Source organism: Cryptotermes secundus, unplaced genomic scaffold (genome assembly GCF_002891405.2).
Source record: "Cryptotermes secundus unplaced genomic scaffold, Csec_1.0 scaffold166, whole genome shotgun sequence".
In the NCBI taxonomy this organism is placed as follows: domain Eukaryota; kingdom Metazoa; phylum Arthropoda; class Insecta; order Blattodea; family Kalotermitidae; genus Cryptotermes; species Cryptotermes secundus.
Window position 1 is genome coordinate 147,487 of NW_019720562.1, and position 19,587 is coordinate 167,073.

Sequence of the window (19,587 nt, forward strand, 5' to 3'; positions counted from 1 at the left end):
CCCCCCCCCCCAACCAAGTTTTAAATTTGAGTCTGAAGATCAAGACCTTATAAACATGTTTACTGCTAACTTCTACACACGTTAATCTAATGTCTGTTAACTGCAGTTTTATTAATTTTACACTAAATTCTTATGAATACAGAAACATGTACAGTATGCTTTACAAGACACTCCAAATAATGTTAGAATAATAGTACTATCGTATATTTTACCAAGTTCACAGGTTAGCAACAGTCTGAACGATTCTATACTTTTGTAAAGTAGATGGTTTGACATTTCAAATATAATTATTTAAATTATGCATGTTGGGCTTGCATAAAAACTGACAAATGTAAATTTGAGTTCTGTACATTCAAGATCTTTGGTCTTATTTTAATCATGCAAATGAACAAGAGATCAGATACAGTCAATGAGGCAGATTCTGGAGAAGAAAAACACTGGAATATGGATTCAGCATATTTCACCTTTTTCATAGATTTCAAAGCCTCTTATGACACCATAAACAGGGAGAGGTTACTCGAGGCTATGATGGAGTTTAATATAACCGAGAAGTTAATTGGATTGGTAACAACAACTTTGAAACATGTAAAATATACAGTTAAGGTGCCAAATAATCTATTAGAACCATTTGAAATACCAATGGGCCTAAGGCAGGAAGATGCCTTATCATGTATTTTATACAAAATAGCGTTAAAAACCTATTTAGAGACTTGGGATAGAAACTAAATGAACAATCAAGATACTTGCATATGCAGATCACAATGATTTAGTGGAGAGAACCACAGGTGTGCTGAAAGAAGAAATTATAAACTTCAATAAAGCAGCAAAGGAAACTGGGCTTATAATCAGTATGCAAAAAACTAAACACATGGTCAAAGCAAAATGGCCATCTAATTCAAGAATCTTATTGTTTGCAGCCTGTTGTGTGTCATGATTTGTGATACTCTGGACAGGGCTTCAGAGATAATTCAAGAATGCTTAAAGTGAATAACCAGGAATTTGAAAGGGTGACAGAATTGAAATATCTTGGATCTACTCTAACAGAAGATAATATCACTACTGAAATAAAACAGAGATTTTTGATGAAGATCAAGCTAGTTATAGCCCAAAGAAACAATCAAGTTCACAATATTCTGGGAGACAGACAAAATGTGCTTACATAAGATGCTTGTAAGGCCTATGGGAGTGAAAGCTAGCCTCTAAAAATGTAAGATGAAAGTATGCTCTGAAACTTTGAAAGAAGGATATTAAGAACGATTTATGGCCCAATTAAGGAAAATAGTGCATGGAGCTCAAGGTATGCTATCAGGTGACTGGATTCAGATGAGAAAGTTTTGAAGACAATGGACATTAGAAATTGGAGACAAAATCACAGGATTGGTACCAATGGTGAGCAATTGTAAAAGAGGCCTAGGTTCATCATGGACTATGGCACCTGAAGAAGAGGAGGAGGGGTAGGAGGACAAGGAAGAGGAAGAAGAGGAGAAGGAAGATGAGAAAAGGAATAAGAGGAATAGGAATAACAATAACAACAACAATAATAATAATTATAATGACAGGTACATTTTATTTTTTAAACTTTCAGTTCCAGTCACATTCCAAACATAACAGCAACAATCCAGCAATCTACAAATATAGCACCCTCCTCCCAAGGTATCTTATTCTTGGATCATGTGACAGGATGGCTTTAACTCCTCTAGACACACTGTATCTGTGATGTGGCAGTACACTCAAACCTCAAAACAAAATGTATACAAATTTTCAAACATCTGGTAATTAATGAAGAAAGCAGTCTTCTGGGATGTGGCATTAACCGACGTTTCAGAGGAACATATCGCCTCCATCTTCAGGGTAGAAGGAAAAATAAGAAAATCTGCAAGGAAAGAAACAGTGAGAAGTGATGTAATTTTCTTATTTTTCCTTCTACCCTGAAGATGGAGGCGATACATTCCTCCAAAACGTCGGTTAACACCACATCTATGTGGTGCTGCATCCCAGAAGACTGCTTTCTTCATAGTCACCGCCGTGAAAACATCAAATCTTACATATCTGGTAATTAGGTTATTGAAAATATTGCCATTGTCAGAACTAGCAGTACAGTGTTAGAGCTTAATGCAAAATTCTTTTATGGCTATCAGATGTAATAAAATTCATGCTGGCTGGAAGGTGTACTCCTTAAAACACAGTACAAAAACTGTGTAGTCCAAATAACTTACCATGACACAAGGTTCAAGGTTCATTTAACTCTTTGACTGGCGCGAAGGGTATTTAAATCCCACCCCTGTCCTGGCAGGCCTTTTAAACATTATGTCACTAAGATGCATGTGCTTACTTTTTCCTAAACAACTTCAACAAAAATTGGTTTTTAAAAATGAAATTTTCAGGAACTATTAAAAATACAATATTTTATGCAATAAATGTCTTTCCATACCTTTTTAGTAGTTTTTCTTCGTGTGATAAACATTGAAACATGAAAGTTTGCAAAGAGCCACACCACAGCTTGCACACATGACACTTGTTTCTTTTCTAATCTTATGCTTAGCACACACTCGACACTTTCTCATGGCACCATTCTTCTTATTGTTACTGGGAGGAACATGGACCATTTTGTGAACTTTCAAGCCACCCTCTAGACGATTTTCTGGGTCTTTCACTGGTGGTCTTCTCAAGGTCGCGGGCGGAGGCGTGACTGCACTCGAGTCTGATGCAATAGATTCCTCATCCACTTCATTCCTTGACTGTTCTCCCTCTCCACACTGTTTGTTTTGTTCTGTCATTTTTTCTACACAGTCCAATATAAAATCTTTGAATTTGTAATTTCTCTTCTTGTATTTTTCTGTTGTTGTGTACTTTTTGAATAGAATGAAACTATTCAACGCTGCCATTTGCAACAAGAAAAACACCAGTTTCTTTGTCCACTTTACAGTTTTGCGGGAGCAAGGATAATAATGCAGCATTTGATCGGCCCTGTCAACCCCTCTCATATGTTTATTGTAGTCCCCAATTACCTCGGGTCTGCATATTTTTTCTCCTTTGCGATTCGTTTTTGCAGATTCCACGATTTTTGCTGTGTGAAGAGTGGAGATAAGTTTGACGTCTCTTTTATCTCTCCACACCTGTACGAGAACCTGCCCCTTCCTAGAAAACACAGATTCCCCTTTTTTCAATTTTTTTACATCATTCTTTAGTTCTTTGGGAGCTCCTCTGTCCATTCTGAAGGTTCCACACACATAGGTATTTCTCTGTAATAACGTCTCACATAATTCTACACTATTGTAATAGTTATCCTGGTAGAGATGATACCCTTTATCTAGAAGCTGTGGCCCCAACAGATCGACAACTAATTCTTTTATAGGCCTTGATTTTCCGCAATAAATTTCAAAATTCCAAATATATCCACTTGTCGATTCACAAACAAGATAAGCCTTTATACCGTACTTATCAGGTTTATCAGGCATATATACTCGGAAGATAAGACGTCCTTTCCAAGCGATCATTCCTTCATCTATTGCAATTTCCTTTTCAGGGATATATGTGTTCCTAAATTTTCCCACTAATGAGTCTATAATTGGCCTAACTTTATACAGGCGATCTTCACAGTCAGCTGGTCGTGCATCGTTGTCAGCAAAATGAAGAAATTTTGAAATCTGTTGGAACCGCCGCAAAGACATCTTTTGTCCATACCATGGAGTGTGAAATAGGGGCCTAGTGGACCAATAGTCTTCAATTTCAGGGCGTTTGTCGATTCCTGTCATGAACACAATTCCTAAATATGTCCAGATTTCATCTGATGTGACATATTTGTAATTGAGTTCTCGAGAGTGAGGAGCTAACTCATGTGTGTTGAAGTGCTGGTGAGCATAGCGATTGGTTTCAGTTGTAATGTGAGTTACTAAGTCATCATCCAGAAAAAATTTTATCCATGAAAAGGGGTGCATTTTATGTGTTATATCAATTTTGATCCCGGAACTACTAGTAAATGGAACTATTATTGGTACAATGTCTCCGTACGTCCATGAGATGGGCGTGTCAGGCACCGCACTCGTGGTAGCTAAATGCTCATGATTACTGTCTTGTGGATCATTGTCTATCACTGTACTATTGTCACTATCAACTTCATTCAATTCAGGAATCATTATTTCATCGCCACTATCATCATCAGCACAAATCTCCTTCACAACACTTTCCAGCTGGTCTGTAGGAACATGCCGACACTTGCTGCGAGAAGCCATGGTGAAACTGAATGAATGTGAAATATTTTTTGAACTTTTCCTTCTCGCAGGGTTCTGACAGTAATATAGACCCCCACAAAGTTTACAAGGGTTCTTTACAACCATGCACAAAAACTATCATATATATGTCTTTGGTTGATGAGAGCCAAGAGAACAAATAAGGGAAGAGATTTTCAAAGCGTTAAAACACGCCAACGCCAGGGAATGGCTGGCATCACCCTGGCGATAAAACACGCCCGCGCCAGTCAAAGAGTTAATACATTATGATAACTTATGTACATAAAAAGAATATTTATATTTTGTACTGGTGTGAAACTTGGTTTCTCACTGTATGGGAAGAATAAATATAAAAGTGTTTGAAAATTAAGTGCTGGGGGGAATATCTAGACCAAACAATGAGAAGATAACACAATAATTGAGAATAGTACATTTACCAAGTATTTTTTGGACAAGTAAATCAAGAAGTGTACAGTGTGTTGGATGTGCAGAGAGGAAACACAAACCATACATAAAGTTTTAGTTGGAAAACCTGATGAAATGACCACTTGTAGGATTTGAGGTTCTTACAGTGATGGTTGGCTTCTGTGATAGCCAATCAACATTTTGGAGAAACATGTCACTTCCATCTAGAGGGTCTAAGAATGAGAAAAGCAAGAAACAATCATAAAGCAGGTAGCAGGATTCCTACAAAATGTCGCTTTACTTTCAGCACACTACAAGGTGTTATATCACACACAACAGAACCCTTCAAGAGATCACTCGTCAGACCTAGGTATATGTGAAATGATAATACTGTCACACATTGTGGGCTGTGCGTGACGTATAAGATAGGTTCTGGATTGGACGATTCAATTTATTGACACCTTATACATTTGGAACTTGGGACTACAGGCGATCACAGCAATATCGCTGATCTATACAATTTCCAGTTCACCGTTACATATCTATTAGGATTCTCAGTCTTCACTAGTTGTATCCTAGCAATGGGTTAATCACAGTCTCACTGCAACTTCAAATTACATATGAAGTCCTCTTGTCACAGTCCTTTCTTGCCATTTCTTCTCAATCACCTTAGACTGCCATCTGCAGAACTTGACCTACTTCTTGACGACACCTCACTCAAATGAACTCTTCTTCAACTGAACTCTGTCAACTTCTGACAACTAACTGCTCAAAAGTCAAAGTCACATTACGACTGATGGGCAGTCAGTCAGTAAGTCTCGGTGTCGAGCCCCAGATATATTTATTACCTTTAACAGTTACGGTCTTGTTTCTGTGGGGCACCCTCTCTGACAAGAGGATGGGTCTGCCTTTTGTATGTGTTGCTGGCCCTTGCCAGTGCAGTCTTTCTTGGGTCCCAGTCCCTTGGGGCTCGAGACCATATTTTACTGTCTCAGATTTGAGACTTCCCCTTTTGCTGCCTCCTATGACTCGCAGGGTCACGATGGAGGTATTTGACCCCGCCTCCACATGGGGTACTAACTCTCATTATATATCCTCAGGGCGAACCCCAAAGAAAACACCGTTTTTATTGTCCTGTACTGTTTTAGGTGTGTTTACTGCTCTGCTACCTAGCAATATTACAGTATTTACAACAGCCTATGATTGTAGTTAACTGGCTAAGGATAGTGTCCAGTGATAGGCTATTCTCAACACAGTAATATGTACCATGGCCATGAAGTCTTCATATTAAAAACACTCTTAAAACACGGAGTACAAGAGATACAAAGAAATTGTTTGTGTTGCTTGAAAGACCAACTCTAAAAGTTTCATGGTAGTTGACTGCTGGATGAAAGAAAATGGCATTAGTGCAGAAAAAAGCGATGCGTGTGTTGTGGTACTGGGAGACAAAATCAATGATTCAAGCGCAAAGACCATACTGCTTGGAATGCAGAGAACAAACACCTGAAGGGTAGCCCATCAAGTGAGAGCTGATACAGTTTAAAGAGACAGGCAGTGTCCAGCATACGAAGAGGTTTGACAGGCCTTCAGCAGACACTGATACAGTCATGTAAGTTTATAAGGCTTGACAACAGCTTGGACAGTCATTTTTAGTGATTACTCAACCTTTCACCTGTATCATGTGGTAAAATGACATCATTGCAGAATTTGATTTTCAGAGAATTCACATACAGTTTGTGAGCATGAATTGGATAGCCCCGAACCGAATGTGTGGCACACCCTTTTTGCCATGAGGTGATTGGACCTCTCTTCTTTTAAGAGCAGGTTGTGACAGGTACAAATTATCTGGATATAGGTGAGCTACTTTGTAGTCCTGAGCATAGTATATCTTCAACTAGACATTTTCTTTCAACCAGATGACACTCCTCCACACTAGGGCCTGACAAGTGAGACTGTAACTTTCCCAAATTGATGGGCTGGATGTGATGGACCAATCTCTCGCCTGATATAGCACCACTGGATTTCTTTTCCTGGAGTTACATGAAGGACCCGGTACCCGGTATGAATGTTGGGAACACTGATGAACTTCATGCATGAAACATTAATGCAGTTGCTTCCTGAGACCTCACTTGCTGGAAAATGTGGAGTGAAACTGAGTAACATTTGAATACTCTGCAGGCTACAAATGGTACCCAGGGTACATGAGTGTTCTTGGTTGAGACACTATGCTACAAGCCAGAATGTTATGGGTTCTGTTCCTGATGAGGTCAATGGATTTTTCATTTGACCTAATCCTTCCAGCTGCACCATGCCCCGGGGTCAACTCAGCCTCTAACAGAAATGAGTACAACAAATCTTCCTGGGGGTAAAGGATGACTGGCGCATAAGGCTGACAACCTCACCGCCGTCTGTGAGTCAAATGTTCAAAAATTGTGGGAGCCTCGATATCTCACAGCCCAATGGGTCTCCAAGGCCCATTACAGGGATAATTTTTTTAACAAATGGTACCCAAACTGATGCATAAAAATGTTTTTAATTGTTCTTTCAAGCAATGCAAACCATTTCTCAAAGTCTCTTGTACTTCGCGGTTTAGGGATCCTTGTAACGTGCTGAAGTCTTATGGCCTCCCTGTACATTCAGGAAAACAGCTGAGACTTCCCAGCCAGGTAAACAACCTTCAACGTCATAATAAGAACTTTACATAATAGACTTTGTTAACATGAAATTAACATTCCTGCATTTCTTTCACAGTTTGATAAATTTAACTTCTCCAAATTTTTTAGGATCTTCAGAATGATCAATTCAAGGGGCATGGGGAGGCATGAAGCACATGTGAGAGAGAAGAGGAATGCATACAGGATTATAGTGGGAAAGTCAGAAGAATAGAAACCACTAGGAACACACCAACAAAGGTGGGATGATAATATCAAAATGGATCTTAAGAGATATAGGATGGGATGGGATGGTATGGACTGGATTCATTTGGCTTAGGACAGGAATCAGTGGCAGGCTCCTGTGAACACAGTAATGAACCATCAGGTTCCATAAAATGTTTGGAAATTCTCAAGTAACTAAATAACTGTTTTCAAAAAGGACTTTACTTCATGAAATTAGAATCCTTGTTTACAAAAACAGAATTAAGCTTACAACTTACAGTTTGATTCCACAGTGTTATGAAGCATAATGCATTGTAGTGTCTTCTTACCTGCCTCCTGCTCTTCCAGGCAGACGAAAGGAAAGATTATATGTAGTTTTCACAAAACTTTGAGGTTTCTTCCATGAGCAAGTTAAATTATGCCAGTTTCTTGAGATGCAAGAAAGATTCTGAACTTCTTGTGGTTTGCCTAAAATAGTAAATTAACTGATTTTAGGAATTACGACCTTGGTGATCACATTGCCATGATCAGTGATTGCAAACTGCAGCATGTAGCGGTAGCATAGATGATGGTAGGTACATGTACGCCTCATGCCAAACATCACGACCAATAATACTAAGCATGCAGGCTCCCCAAAATGTTTTTAAGACTGATATCAAAATTCGCATTTTTAGACTTTATGACAAGTAAATTTATTTTATGATGTCTAATCTAAGCTTCAAAATAAGGCTGTATTGTTTAAAAAGACATGTTAAGTCCACTTTATAAGTTCCTTGAACATATTTTTGGTAGCGCTTCTACAATTAGGACTTTCACTAATTTTAACATGGGGTTGCTCCCAATTAGTTCAAATTAGTGAGATCTAACTGCATCTAGAAAATTCACTGCCATGCCACACATATCTCACTGACATTACTGTGGTGAATGTCAATTTTGTAAATATAATTCGTGCCAAGATACCTATTTAAGTAATTAAAAATGGTTTTAACAAAATTAAAACAGCACAACCAGCAACAATAACTTTTGTTCTGACATAATACTCTTAGTTGAATCAGCATATCTTTCTCACAACATTACAGTTTGTCTCATTACAAACACCCCTGCACTGGGGTTTATTTTGTTTCTATCCCTAGAGATTGAACTTTACATAACTGATCCATAAAACTAAAAATAACTATAATTCAAATAATTCTAATGATTCTCTGTATTCCTATCCCTTAAAATCTATGTATCTTCTAAATCATACTCACTATCAACAACAACTCTGTTAAGACAGACAGCCATGTACATATCCTTTGCAGGTTTATCCTTCATCTTCAGTTTACAGTAATACATGCTGGAAGAAATTGGTGGCTTTTCTACATATATTTCAAGCGTAGTAGAATTAACCACTGTTACAAATTCCTGTGGTACTTCTTTACTGTCATGAAAAAATACCAAGTCACTTGAATTTTTGCCTGCAGCCGCTGAATGGCTTGCATTCAATATACATAAGATTCTCAAAGGATTTCCAAACTCCAAATTAATGTCTCCTCCAGGTACTGTCACTGAAAGAAAAGACACACACATACAATTAGTCCCCTGAAATTAATATTCTTCCAAAACTATATCTTGTACTTGATACCACATATAATTAAATTTGTATAACAGAGTTTTACTTAAAATAGATTACTTCAAATTAAATTATATATTTTCTTAAAATTTTGTAACTTTTCAACATCCTGAAAGTATGAACAGTACTATCTCTTGAAATGTGACACCATATAGCCCAATACAACTTCTACCTGACTACTTGGCATCGCATCCAAGGAGACAGCATTCTTCACAGTCACTGTCAAGAGCACTTCAAATATAAATATGTATAGTGATGTAAGACTGTAAATTTAACACAGTTTCTTTTTATAGAGGTGATGAATTCTTTAGTAACAAATTTGCCTAGAAATAAGGATAATAGCATAAACAATTTTAATATTGCATAATTTTATGTATAGTGATGTAAGACTGTTTTTTGATATGAATTTAACATATGTTTTTTATCTATTTTAATGATTATAAACTTTACATATATATTTATATTTGTATTGTACTATATTAACTATGTAACTGGTTCTATATCTATGTATATGGATTTATGGAATATACAATAAATGAATGAATGAACTTAATTTATAATTTCCAAGCAAATTAGCCCCAGAAAGCTGACAAATCCTAATAGCATAACAATCCTTGATATACAAACTCAATTTAAAACATAACACAGAAATTACTGCTACAGTGTGTGACAATGAACTATAAACAATTTTAATTTAGTTCTAATAATTTGTCTGTTTCTTGATTTGGTGATCTATGCACCGAACTGCCATATCAGGCATCATCACATTTGAAGACTGTTTTTGTACAAGTATTTCTCACTTGTGATGGGTAGTAGGTAAAAACAGTTATTAACCATGGTCATATTTAATCATGACAGGTAATATTTGCATTACTAAATTGGTATTCTGAAGGCATGTATCATGGTCACTTCAAACACATACAGTGACTCTATCCTCTCCATGCAAAAATTGTAACTACATGTCATTTTGTTCCAAAGATATTGACTATCAAAGATTGAGTACATTTTTTTGGACCCCTCTGTATTGAAACATCCATGCACCGAAGGGAACACATATATTTTCCCTTAATTAGAGATTTTAATTGGGTTAGACTTTTTGATAAAATTACTGGACTAGTACAAAGGTGAGGCAGAAATTACTTAATTTCAAACTGTACTGCTCACTGGAACAAAATCCATGTGGGTTACAGTGAAATAATCTTTAGAAAACAACAAAGACTTTTTTTCCTATTTTGACAATTTGTAAGTAATTTATTTTCTGATACTGAACTGCTCTATAATCTATCACAAATGAGGCACCTTCTTTCAATGGATTCGTAATAAATATGATGTTACTTTGTTCTGTATTTTAAAACTAAAAACTTTATTTCAGGCTGGCTAGACGACATAATTAAGTAACTGCACCGGGAACACAGAGTATTAATTTATCTTAATAAAGAAACTGGGACATAAATCTCATTTCTAATTACACTTTCTATTATATGGCACAACACGTTTACTATCACATAATTCTGCTACAGACTTAAGGTCATGACAATGATAGCATATTGGTGAAAAGCAAATTTTAAACATCCGTAATTTTTTATGTTAACTCAGCTACTGGGTGTTCACATAACTTACTCAATATATTCTTACAGTTCTATGCATCATATGTCTTATGATTTTGTACATTTTAAGTAGTGGATGTGCACGGTTATCGCCAACATTTTTGAGGTACATACTCTATGCATCATCAAGGCCAAAGTGTGTGGAGAGGGTGTTTCTGGGTAACTTACACACTGATATCCTTATGACCACCATGCCATGCACTACTGTGTTGTGTTTCACTGAAATATCATGGGAATGGTATGGTTATTACGTATGTCATACTGAAAGACATAAGCAACTCTTTTTTGCATGCAACCTGGGAACAGCAGACAAAAGAGAGTAGGGTGATAGGTGGAACCAGCTGTTGTGTTAACCTTGAGTGTCTTGTGATGTCAACAGCTTGCATCATGTGACCAGTATCACTCCTAACAAAATGGCCGACAACCATATGTCGTTTTGCCAGCGTGCTGTCATTGAATTTCTTGTGAAGGAGGAAATCCCTGCTGGAGAAATTCGCCATAGACTTCAGCGTGCTTATGGAAGTGTGTGCATGGGTGCGAGCAGTGTTCGAAGATGGGTGAAACATTTTAAAGAAGGGAACACCAGCATCGAAGATGAGCCTCGGAGCGGTCGTCCTCGAACAGCCTCAACCGAACGCAACAAGGAAAGATTGGATGAGATTTTTCAAGATGACAGGCGTGACTGTGGACACAACAGCCCGAAAACTTAGAACAGGGCACAGTGCAGTACAGGATATGATTGACAGCTTGGGATATAGGAAAGTTCGTGCTCATTGGGTCCCGCGGTTATTGATCGAAGACAACAAAGGTCAGCGAAAAGCCATCACCTCAGAACTGCTGCAGAGATATCGACACGAAGGCGATGACTTTTTGCTCTGTATTGTGACAGGTGACGAAAGCTGGTTTCACCATTTCGAGACTGAAAAGAAATGACAGAGTATGGAATGACACCATTTGCATTCTCCATCAAGAAAGAAGGCAAAGACAGTGCCATCAGCTACGAAGGTCATTGGCACAGTTGGGGTTTATTCTGGCTGAATTCTGGGAACCTGGGCAAACCATAAATGCTGCTCATTATGTCCAGATGCTGCACAAGCTCCGTCGTGCATTGCGCGATAAACGTCCAGGATGAAACATCATCATCCTGCATGACAACGCTCGCCCCCACGCCGCTTGCCTCACATTGGAAGCAATTGCAAAGATGGGGTGGGAAGTTCTTCCACACCCCTCCTATAGCCCTGATCTGGCATCCTCCGACTACCATCTTTTCGGATTTGTGAAGGATCAACTGCGTGGACGTTTTGAGAAAGGGAGGCAATTCAGAAAGCAGTGCGTCAGTGTCTTCGGATGGCTGGAACGGAATTTTACAGAAGGGGAATTTTCAAAGTTCCAGAATGCTGGAAGAAATGGGTACAAAGAAGTGGCGATTATGTGGAAAAGTCTGTAGACTGAGGTGGTGTATTTGGTTTGTCAATAACAAAGCATGTTACTTTACAAAAAATTGTTAGTCATGACTTTCAGTACGACCCTTGTACATTTGATATCTATAACTCACCCAGTGGCTCACTGAAGGAGAGCATTATTAATGTTTCCATTAACTATCACGTAATACATGTGTACTGCTTCATTATATACTGTCAGACAGAAGCTCAACACTCAATTTCAAAACTATTATCATTTGAAACAATATCATAAATTTATTGCATGTGAGCAGCTGCTGTATGTAGACTTCTAAACATACTCCTAACCAATGTGTCTCACTTTTTGGAAAGAAAAGCCAAGTATTCATGAAGACATGACTTCCAAGACTTCTGACTAAAAGCAGATGTTTTTAAAATAATATCCAGATTGTAAAATAAATATAGTGCATGCTTAACAGACATCTGTCTGCAGATATGTTAACATCTACGCTCTTCAAATTACTTAAAAATTTAAATTACTTAAAATGGAAAAGAAGGAAGTTTAGGTAAGTGAGAGAGGAAAGAGATATCCTGGAATTCCTCTTTATAAATGAACTGAATAATTAAGACTACAATAAACTCTTCCATTATAACAAATGAACAGTATGTTCACATGCAGTCATTCCTGTTAGCTGATACTTATTCCAACTCACCAAACCATATTTTGAATGAATAAAGAAAAAATAACAAGGTTTCATTGTTATTAAGCACACTAAAAGAACCGTGTGTGCCTGTACTTATTTTCAGTTTAATGTTTAATGCGTGCTTCAAAGACATGTTGTAATACAGTACTACATTAAAGTACTAACACAAACTTGATATGAACACAATGTAAACTCAATGGAGGACACTCCCCCTCCACTAAAAAATAAGTGTTACTTTTTTCACAGAAGGACCAATTATGATTGAGAACAAAGGACTTCAGCAGCAAGATGAATTTTATATTTAATTCAGTTGAGAGGAAGCTTCATTTCATTATTATCGATAATATGAGACTTCAATAAACTTCGGGTATATCTAGGACACCACCGATGAGTGTTTAATATGTAAATGTCCCATTTGTTTAATTATCTAAAAAAAGAACATACAATTTACAGAAAAATGTATTAAGATATAAAATGTGCATTACACTTTTCTCTGGAGTGTTTACCTGAAACTCTTTTTATACTAAATATTTAACTATGGGGAGAGATGTACAAAGTGTGTGTGTTTTCATGCAGTCTCTAACATTTTGATTAAATTTAACCCAAATGATAATGCTTCAGCAAATGTTAACAAAACTCCCCAACATCAAATTTCATAAAATTCAGTTCACATGTGCTTTACGTGAACAGATGGATGAAGCCATATTCACAGGAACTCCACGGGGTTGAGGAATGTGCCAAAAAATAGTTATGTTGAATTTCACATATGAAAAGCAATCCAAGAAATAAACAAAACAACACAATTACAATCCAGATGGCTAATATCCAAGGTGAACGTGCACCCTCTCTGTATGAGAAAACACATGCATTATGTACTAACTTGCTTAGTATCCAGCAAAATACTCACCACCAGGAGTATTCAATCCGACACAGGTGTTGTATTCACCACAAGTGCTATGCAGAAAGAAAAGCAAATAGAGAACTACTGCCACCTCTATGCAACACAGACGACCAGACCTGCACTGCGCTTGTCGAGGCAAGCCAAGTAGAATGCTCCAGCATCCCTGCATTTTGCTCTGTGCTTAGTAGGACTGCATAGCTGCAACAAAATAAAATCACATATTACTAATATCATTTTATTTTGGGCATTAAACCATGATTGGTTACATCTGTGCTTCTCTAAACAGAAAATACTTAACTGTGCCATAGTTACCCTCACATAAAAAACCTGAGAATGATAAATATAGCAAAACTGTATTCGCAGTCATTCACAGTTTCATTCTAATGCTATAAGCACTGATACTTTCACATACACTCTACTCCCAATCCTTAAACTCAAAAGTACTCTCTTATTTCGCATTAAAAGCTAAAAATATATTTTTCATATGGTAAATTACACCAAAATGAGTATAGTAGTTCTTGCAGATTGAATGTGGAAAACCAGACCTGCCCCGCATTCTATTTATGCACTACATGTATTACTTCAATCATATGTTTTGTAAATGTGCAGTTGCTACAGAGAAACATCATGCAATATTAAGAAAGCAGTCTTTTGGGATTTGGCACCGTGTATAAGTGGTGTTAACCGACGTTTCGGAGGAACGTATCGCCTCCATCTTCAGGGTAGAAGAAAATATAAGAATTCTGCAAGCGAAGAGACTGTGAGAACCGGTAAAAGCAGTCTGCCGTGAAAGCCTCAAATCTTACATCATGCAATATTCCTGTCTAAATACTGGGCACACAGAATACATATATAAAAATTACAGCTGTCTTGTAAAGTTCAACTTCTGTCCACAAAAGTGTCTGATTCAAACAAAATATTTAAAGGGATATCTGTTACACATAAAAATTAATTTACGGCTACACATAAAGTGGCAGCCTACAACAGTCAGCATCCGCTTCAATTATAAATTCAGTTTAAATTTATAAATACACCTTATTTAATTTCCCAAATATCAGACTGAAAGCATTTTACATAAGCATCTTCTTAGTTTAACAATGCTCTGTTAGCTGCAGAGCTTATACATCATATAATGAAAATGAAACATGGAAGGGTGTAACCATCACAGTTTACAAATACTGTCTCAGATATGATTAGGACTCAGGAACATCACAAAATCTTTTCAGCCATAATAGCTTCTCACTCCAGGATGCAAGGTGCAACCTATGTTTGCAATCTCGTATTTTCATTGCCGGTATTTGGGTCAAGGTTTATATGTCTATTCTGGATTTTCATCCCAGCTTCCTTCATTTCATCAGTAGAAGTAAAAAGTAAAGGCATCCCTATAACAGGCCATGGAGGCCCACAGGGTTGTGAGATGTTGAGGTTCCCACATTTTCTAGACAATCGGCCCATTGACGGTGGCAAGGTTGTCAGTCCGATGCACTGGCCGCACTTTACCCCCAAGAACATTCCAAGAATATTCCTGGTACTCACTTCTATTAGGCCCTGGGGTTTACTCAGCCTCTAACACAAATGAGTACCAGGAATTAATGAAATGATTTTCCTGGGGAGTGAAGCGCGGCCGGCGCGTAAGGCTGACAATTTACTGCCATCTGTGAGCCGATTGTCTAGAGAAAATGTGGGAGCCTCAACGTCTCACAACCTTATGGGCCTTCACGGCCTGTTACAGGGATAGCTTTACTTTTACTCTTTACTCACTTCTATTAGGGGTTGAGTTGATCCCAGGGCCACAGTGCGGCTAGAAGGATTAGGTCAATTGACAAAAAATCCAATGACCACATCGGGACTTGAACTCACGACCTTCCGGTTTGTAGCATAGTGCCTGAACCAACTACGCTCCCGCTTATATGTCTATTCTGGATTTTCATCCCAGCTTCCTTAATTTCATCAGACCAAATGATAAATAAACTACACAAGTGGAATCTCAGTAAGTATTTCTTTCTATCATGGCCTATGTGAATTTAAGTGTAACATTATTTTACCAATTATTTTCCTGTACTCTTTCTTAATTTCTTTACTTTTACATAAGCCTCCAACTTCATTGCACCTTTCCTATGAGGGACCTCCAATGCAAGTTGGCAAATCAGTTGGGAGATATTTGTAATTACAACGTAAGTTCATTCTCAATCTTCAGGCACAGTGAAATTTGTCAAATTGGCCACCCCGCAGGTTTTCCACTAGTCATAACACACATTTTTATGGAGCTTGTGAAATTATATTTATTTACACATGGCCAACCTGTTTTAACTTGGCCTCCTCCATCATGTACCTTGACCACCTCATGTATTTCATGATATGGCTCTGTATATATTTGAATCTCTCTGTGTTGGCCACACCGAAAAATAAGATTTTTTTTTGTATAAGTCTGTACTCTTCTTGTATGCACAGTACCTGCCAGGCATTTTTTCATCCATCTTTACCGTCAATAGTTATTAATCGGAAAATTCCTCTCATCAGAGTAACCACCTTTCAATGACCCTTTATTTCAGAATGATGGGTTCTGTCGTGATTTAAAATAAGTCCAGAGGGCAATTTCAGTTATTTATATCCTGCACGTAGGCCTAAGTGCTACTGACACAGATATACCGAACAACTTTCTTCACAAAGCCTCGAATAAGGATTAAACTTTAGGCTAAAGGAGGGGCAAATTCCTGAAGGCAAATGAAAATGACAGCATATTGGTAAATGTTATTACACTGTGTTGTATGCTGTTCTGAAGACATAACAGTAATTCTAAACATCCAGAAACCTCGATCTGTTATACTTTAGTACAAATTTTGCAACAGAGAGGATGAGTTCCAGAACAATTGGAATTACTTAACTACCTGAGGCCTATAATTAATTCAGAAATATGAACCAATCACCATAACATAATCGATAACGATCAGCCTGCCAACCTCCTATTTTACGTCTTCAGAAGTACCATGAAAGAGAACATCAGTGCCCTTCCCCCCAACAATCTGACCACTAATTTATACTGTTCATTAACTTCGGCATTAACCATTGTCATAATGAGATTAGGAAAAAATGTATTATGGTTTGATCATAGGGCAAATAATAACAGCCACTGATGAAAAATGTTGGCAATTTAACGAAAAATAAAAATTGTTCAATAACCTGGCTTCATACCATAGCATGCCGATGAACCAGCAAGTTTATCCTGCGGATGAATTTATTTCTCCAGGTCTTGTCAGCTCATCTGTTACCCTTGGGATTGACGTAGTGGTGCCATACACGTACGAGTTACGGGCACAGAAACCTAACAACGTACCCATTACACACCTTTCACATTACTGTCATGATCTTAGTGTGCCTATAGACGGGTTTTGGATTGATGACCGGATTTATTGGACTCTTTGATACAGCACGTGGCTACACTTTACAGTTCCCTATTACACACATACTAGGGTCTACAGACACGTCTAAACTGCCGTTCCTTTGTATCGGCTTCCATCGACGGACGTTCTCCTTCCTCTGGGTTCCCAAACTTCCCTGGCCTGAAGGACCAGATTCTAACACCAACAGCTCACAATGACTGAACCCCAGCAGTTCTCTAAGTAACTCCTAACTTGTCCTGTTTATATCATCTGGGTACGGACCACGTAGAAAACATTGTTCCTGTTGCATTGCAATTGTTGTTTAGCGATGACATGACGTATTTCGTGGCTGCCTACGCAGCCATCGGCATGGACTGCGCAGGAAACACCATTCCTCTGTTGCTACTTAGGGGCCACTGCCTAGTAACGGCTGGCTGTTGTGATTACAATTCTTGCTTTGAGTGAATATACCACATTACTTTGTTTAAATTCATGTACATGAATGATTAACTGAAGTGAAACGAAGTGTTTCACGGATGTCCTATGCTCCAAGTCGGAGCAAGAGCAGTGGTCGGTCGGACGGATGGACGGACAGACAGACTGATCGCTAGACAGATACGATTCCATCAAATGAATCAAGTAGGAGTAGTTTCTGACTTTGTGCCGGAAGGTTTACTGTAAGCAGCGAACAGAGTATCAGGCACAATGAGGTAATGACCAGTTCTGCTTTCTTAAGGGTAATGTATCAACTTCGGGATCATTATCGTCCACAACGTTGCTGAAGAACAAGCGGCAGCGCTTATGGAATGCCCAGAATGCCATCTAATCCTCCCCACACTGAGTTTCCTTGTCACCTAAAATGCCTTTCTTCGTATAAGCCTAGTACCATAGCATACCATAACAGCGCAGATAATTTCCATTGAAACTGTCGTAAATTTAATACAGTCCATGCAAGCATGGTCAGTGTTTTCCTTCTCTTTCACTTTCACGGTCGATCACTGATGATGTTGGGTCAGATGCATCAGTATTAATGATCGGGTTTTCTGAACGACATACTGTAGCTCACTTGTAGGATGGAAAAAGAAACTGCGGCAGATTAATCCATTTTCTTCCGTCGTGCTTCAGTCCATCCAGGCAAAAAGCAGGAACCTTCAAACAGGCAATGCCCGTCTTTCTTTGAACAATTCTGAATTACTGTCACTTTGTAACATCCCACATGATTCCACATAACCTTTACATCTGGCGTAACATCGATACATATTACAGTTATACGGGAATTTGCACGTTACCCACAGCAATTGGCACGCGATGCCTACGTGTCCACAACAATATCGTACTTACTCATGGAGCTGAGCCCTTCTGGAGGAGCCGCCAATTCTGCAGGTATTCAAGAATTTCGCAGCATTTTATGGAACCAAAAGGTTCATTACCGTGTTCACAAGAGCCCTCTACTGGTCCCTATCCTGAGCCAGATCAATCCAATCCATGCCATTCCATTCTATCTTTCTAAGGTCCATTTTAATATTGTCCACCAACCTACGCCTTGGTCTTCCCAGTGGTCTCTTTCCTTCTGTCTTTCCCACCAGTATCCTATATGCATTCCTAGTCTCCCCCATTCGTGCTACATGTCCTGCCCACCTAATCCTCCTTGACTTGATCATCCTAATTATACTTGGAGAAAAGTTTTCTCCATCCTCCTGTCACTTCATATCTCTTCGGTCCAAATAATTTCCTCAACATCCTGTTCTCAAGCACCCTCAGTCTATGTTCCTCCCTAATATCATAGACCAAGTATCACACCCATACAGAACCACAGGCAAAATTATAGTTTTGTATATCCTAATTTTTATGTTTTTAGACAGCAGACGTGAGGACAAAGGGTTCTGGACTGAAAGGTAGCAAGCATTGCCCGAGTTCAATCTCCTCTTAATTTCCTCCTAAATCAGGTTTTGATTTTTCTTCGTCGTTCCCAAATATCTGAACTGTGTCACATTTTCAAAACATCTGTTTTCTATCGTTATGTCATGATTTTGCCCAGCGAGAGCAACATAAACCTAGTTTTCTGTGTGTTTGCTTCTAGACCAACCTTCTTACTTGCGTCAATTAAAATTGATGTGTTTTTCTTTATGGTATCTATATTATCACCCAGTAGATTCACATTATCGGCATAGACCAATGGCTGATGTGTCCTGTTTAATTTCAGCGCCACCTGGTTTCCTTGGACCTTCCTAATGGCATATTCTAAAGCTAAGTTGAAAAGGTGTGGCAATAAAGCATCTCCTTGTTTTAGACCATTCTGGATAGCAAATTTATCAGACAAATGTTTACCTACATGAACTTTACTATACGTTTCATTTAAACACATTTTAATCAACCTAACTAGTTTAATGGGTACCCCAATCGTTATGAGAATACTGTACAATACTTCCCACCTACCTGATCCATACGCTTTCTTGAAGTCTACAAATAGCTG

At 38.2% G+C, this 19,587-nt stretch overlaps 1 protein-coding gene across 7 annotated transcripts in view; it reads right to left on the reverse strand.

Moving 5' to 3' along the window:
- LOC111868233 (cytokine receptor) overlaps positions 1-19,587 on the reverse strand; it is a 474,286-nt gene that overhangs the window by 85,170 nt on the left and 369,529 nt on the right. For all 7 annotated transcript variants that reach the window (XR_004513445.1, XM_023858720.2, XM_023858690.2 and 4 more), the window contains 3 exons: positions 13,741-13,932; positions 8,761-9,057; positions 7,840-7,978 (listed from right to left, as the gene is read on the reverse strand). Coding sequence is in view for 6 of the 7 variants with exons in the window: in XM_023858720.2 (XP_023714488.1) it covers positions 7,840-7,978; positions 8,761-9,057; positions 13,741-13,903 (599 nt within the window). In the remaining variant the exon portion in view is untranslated. The remainder of the gene's footprint in view (positions 1-7,839; positions 7,979-8,760; positions 9,058-13,740; positions 13,933-19,587) is intronic.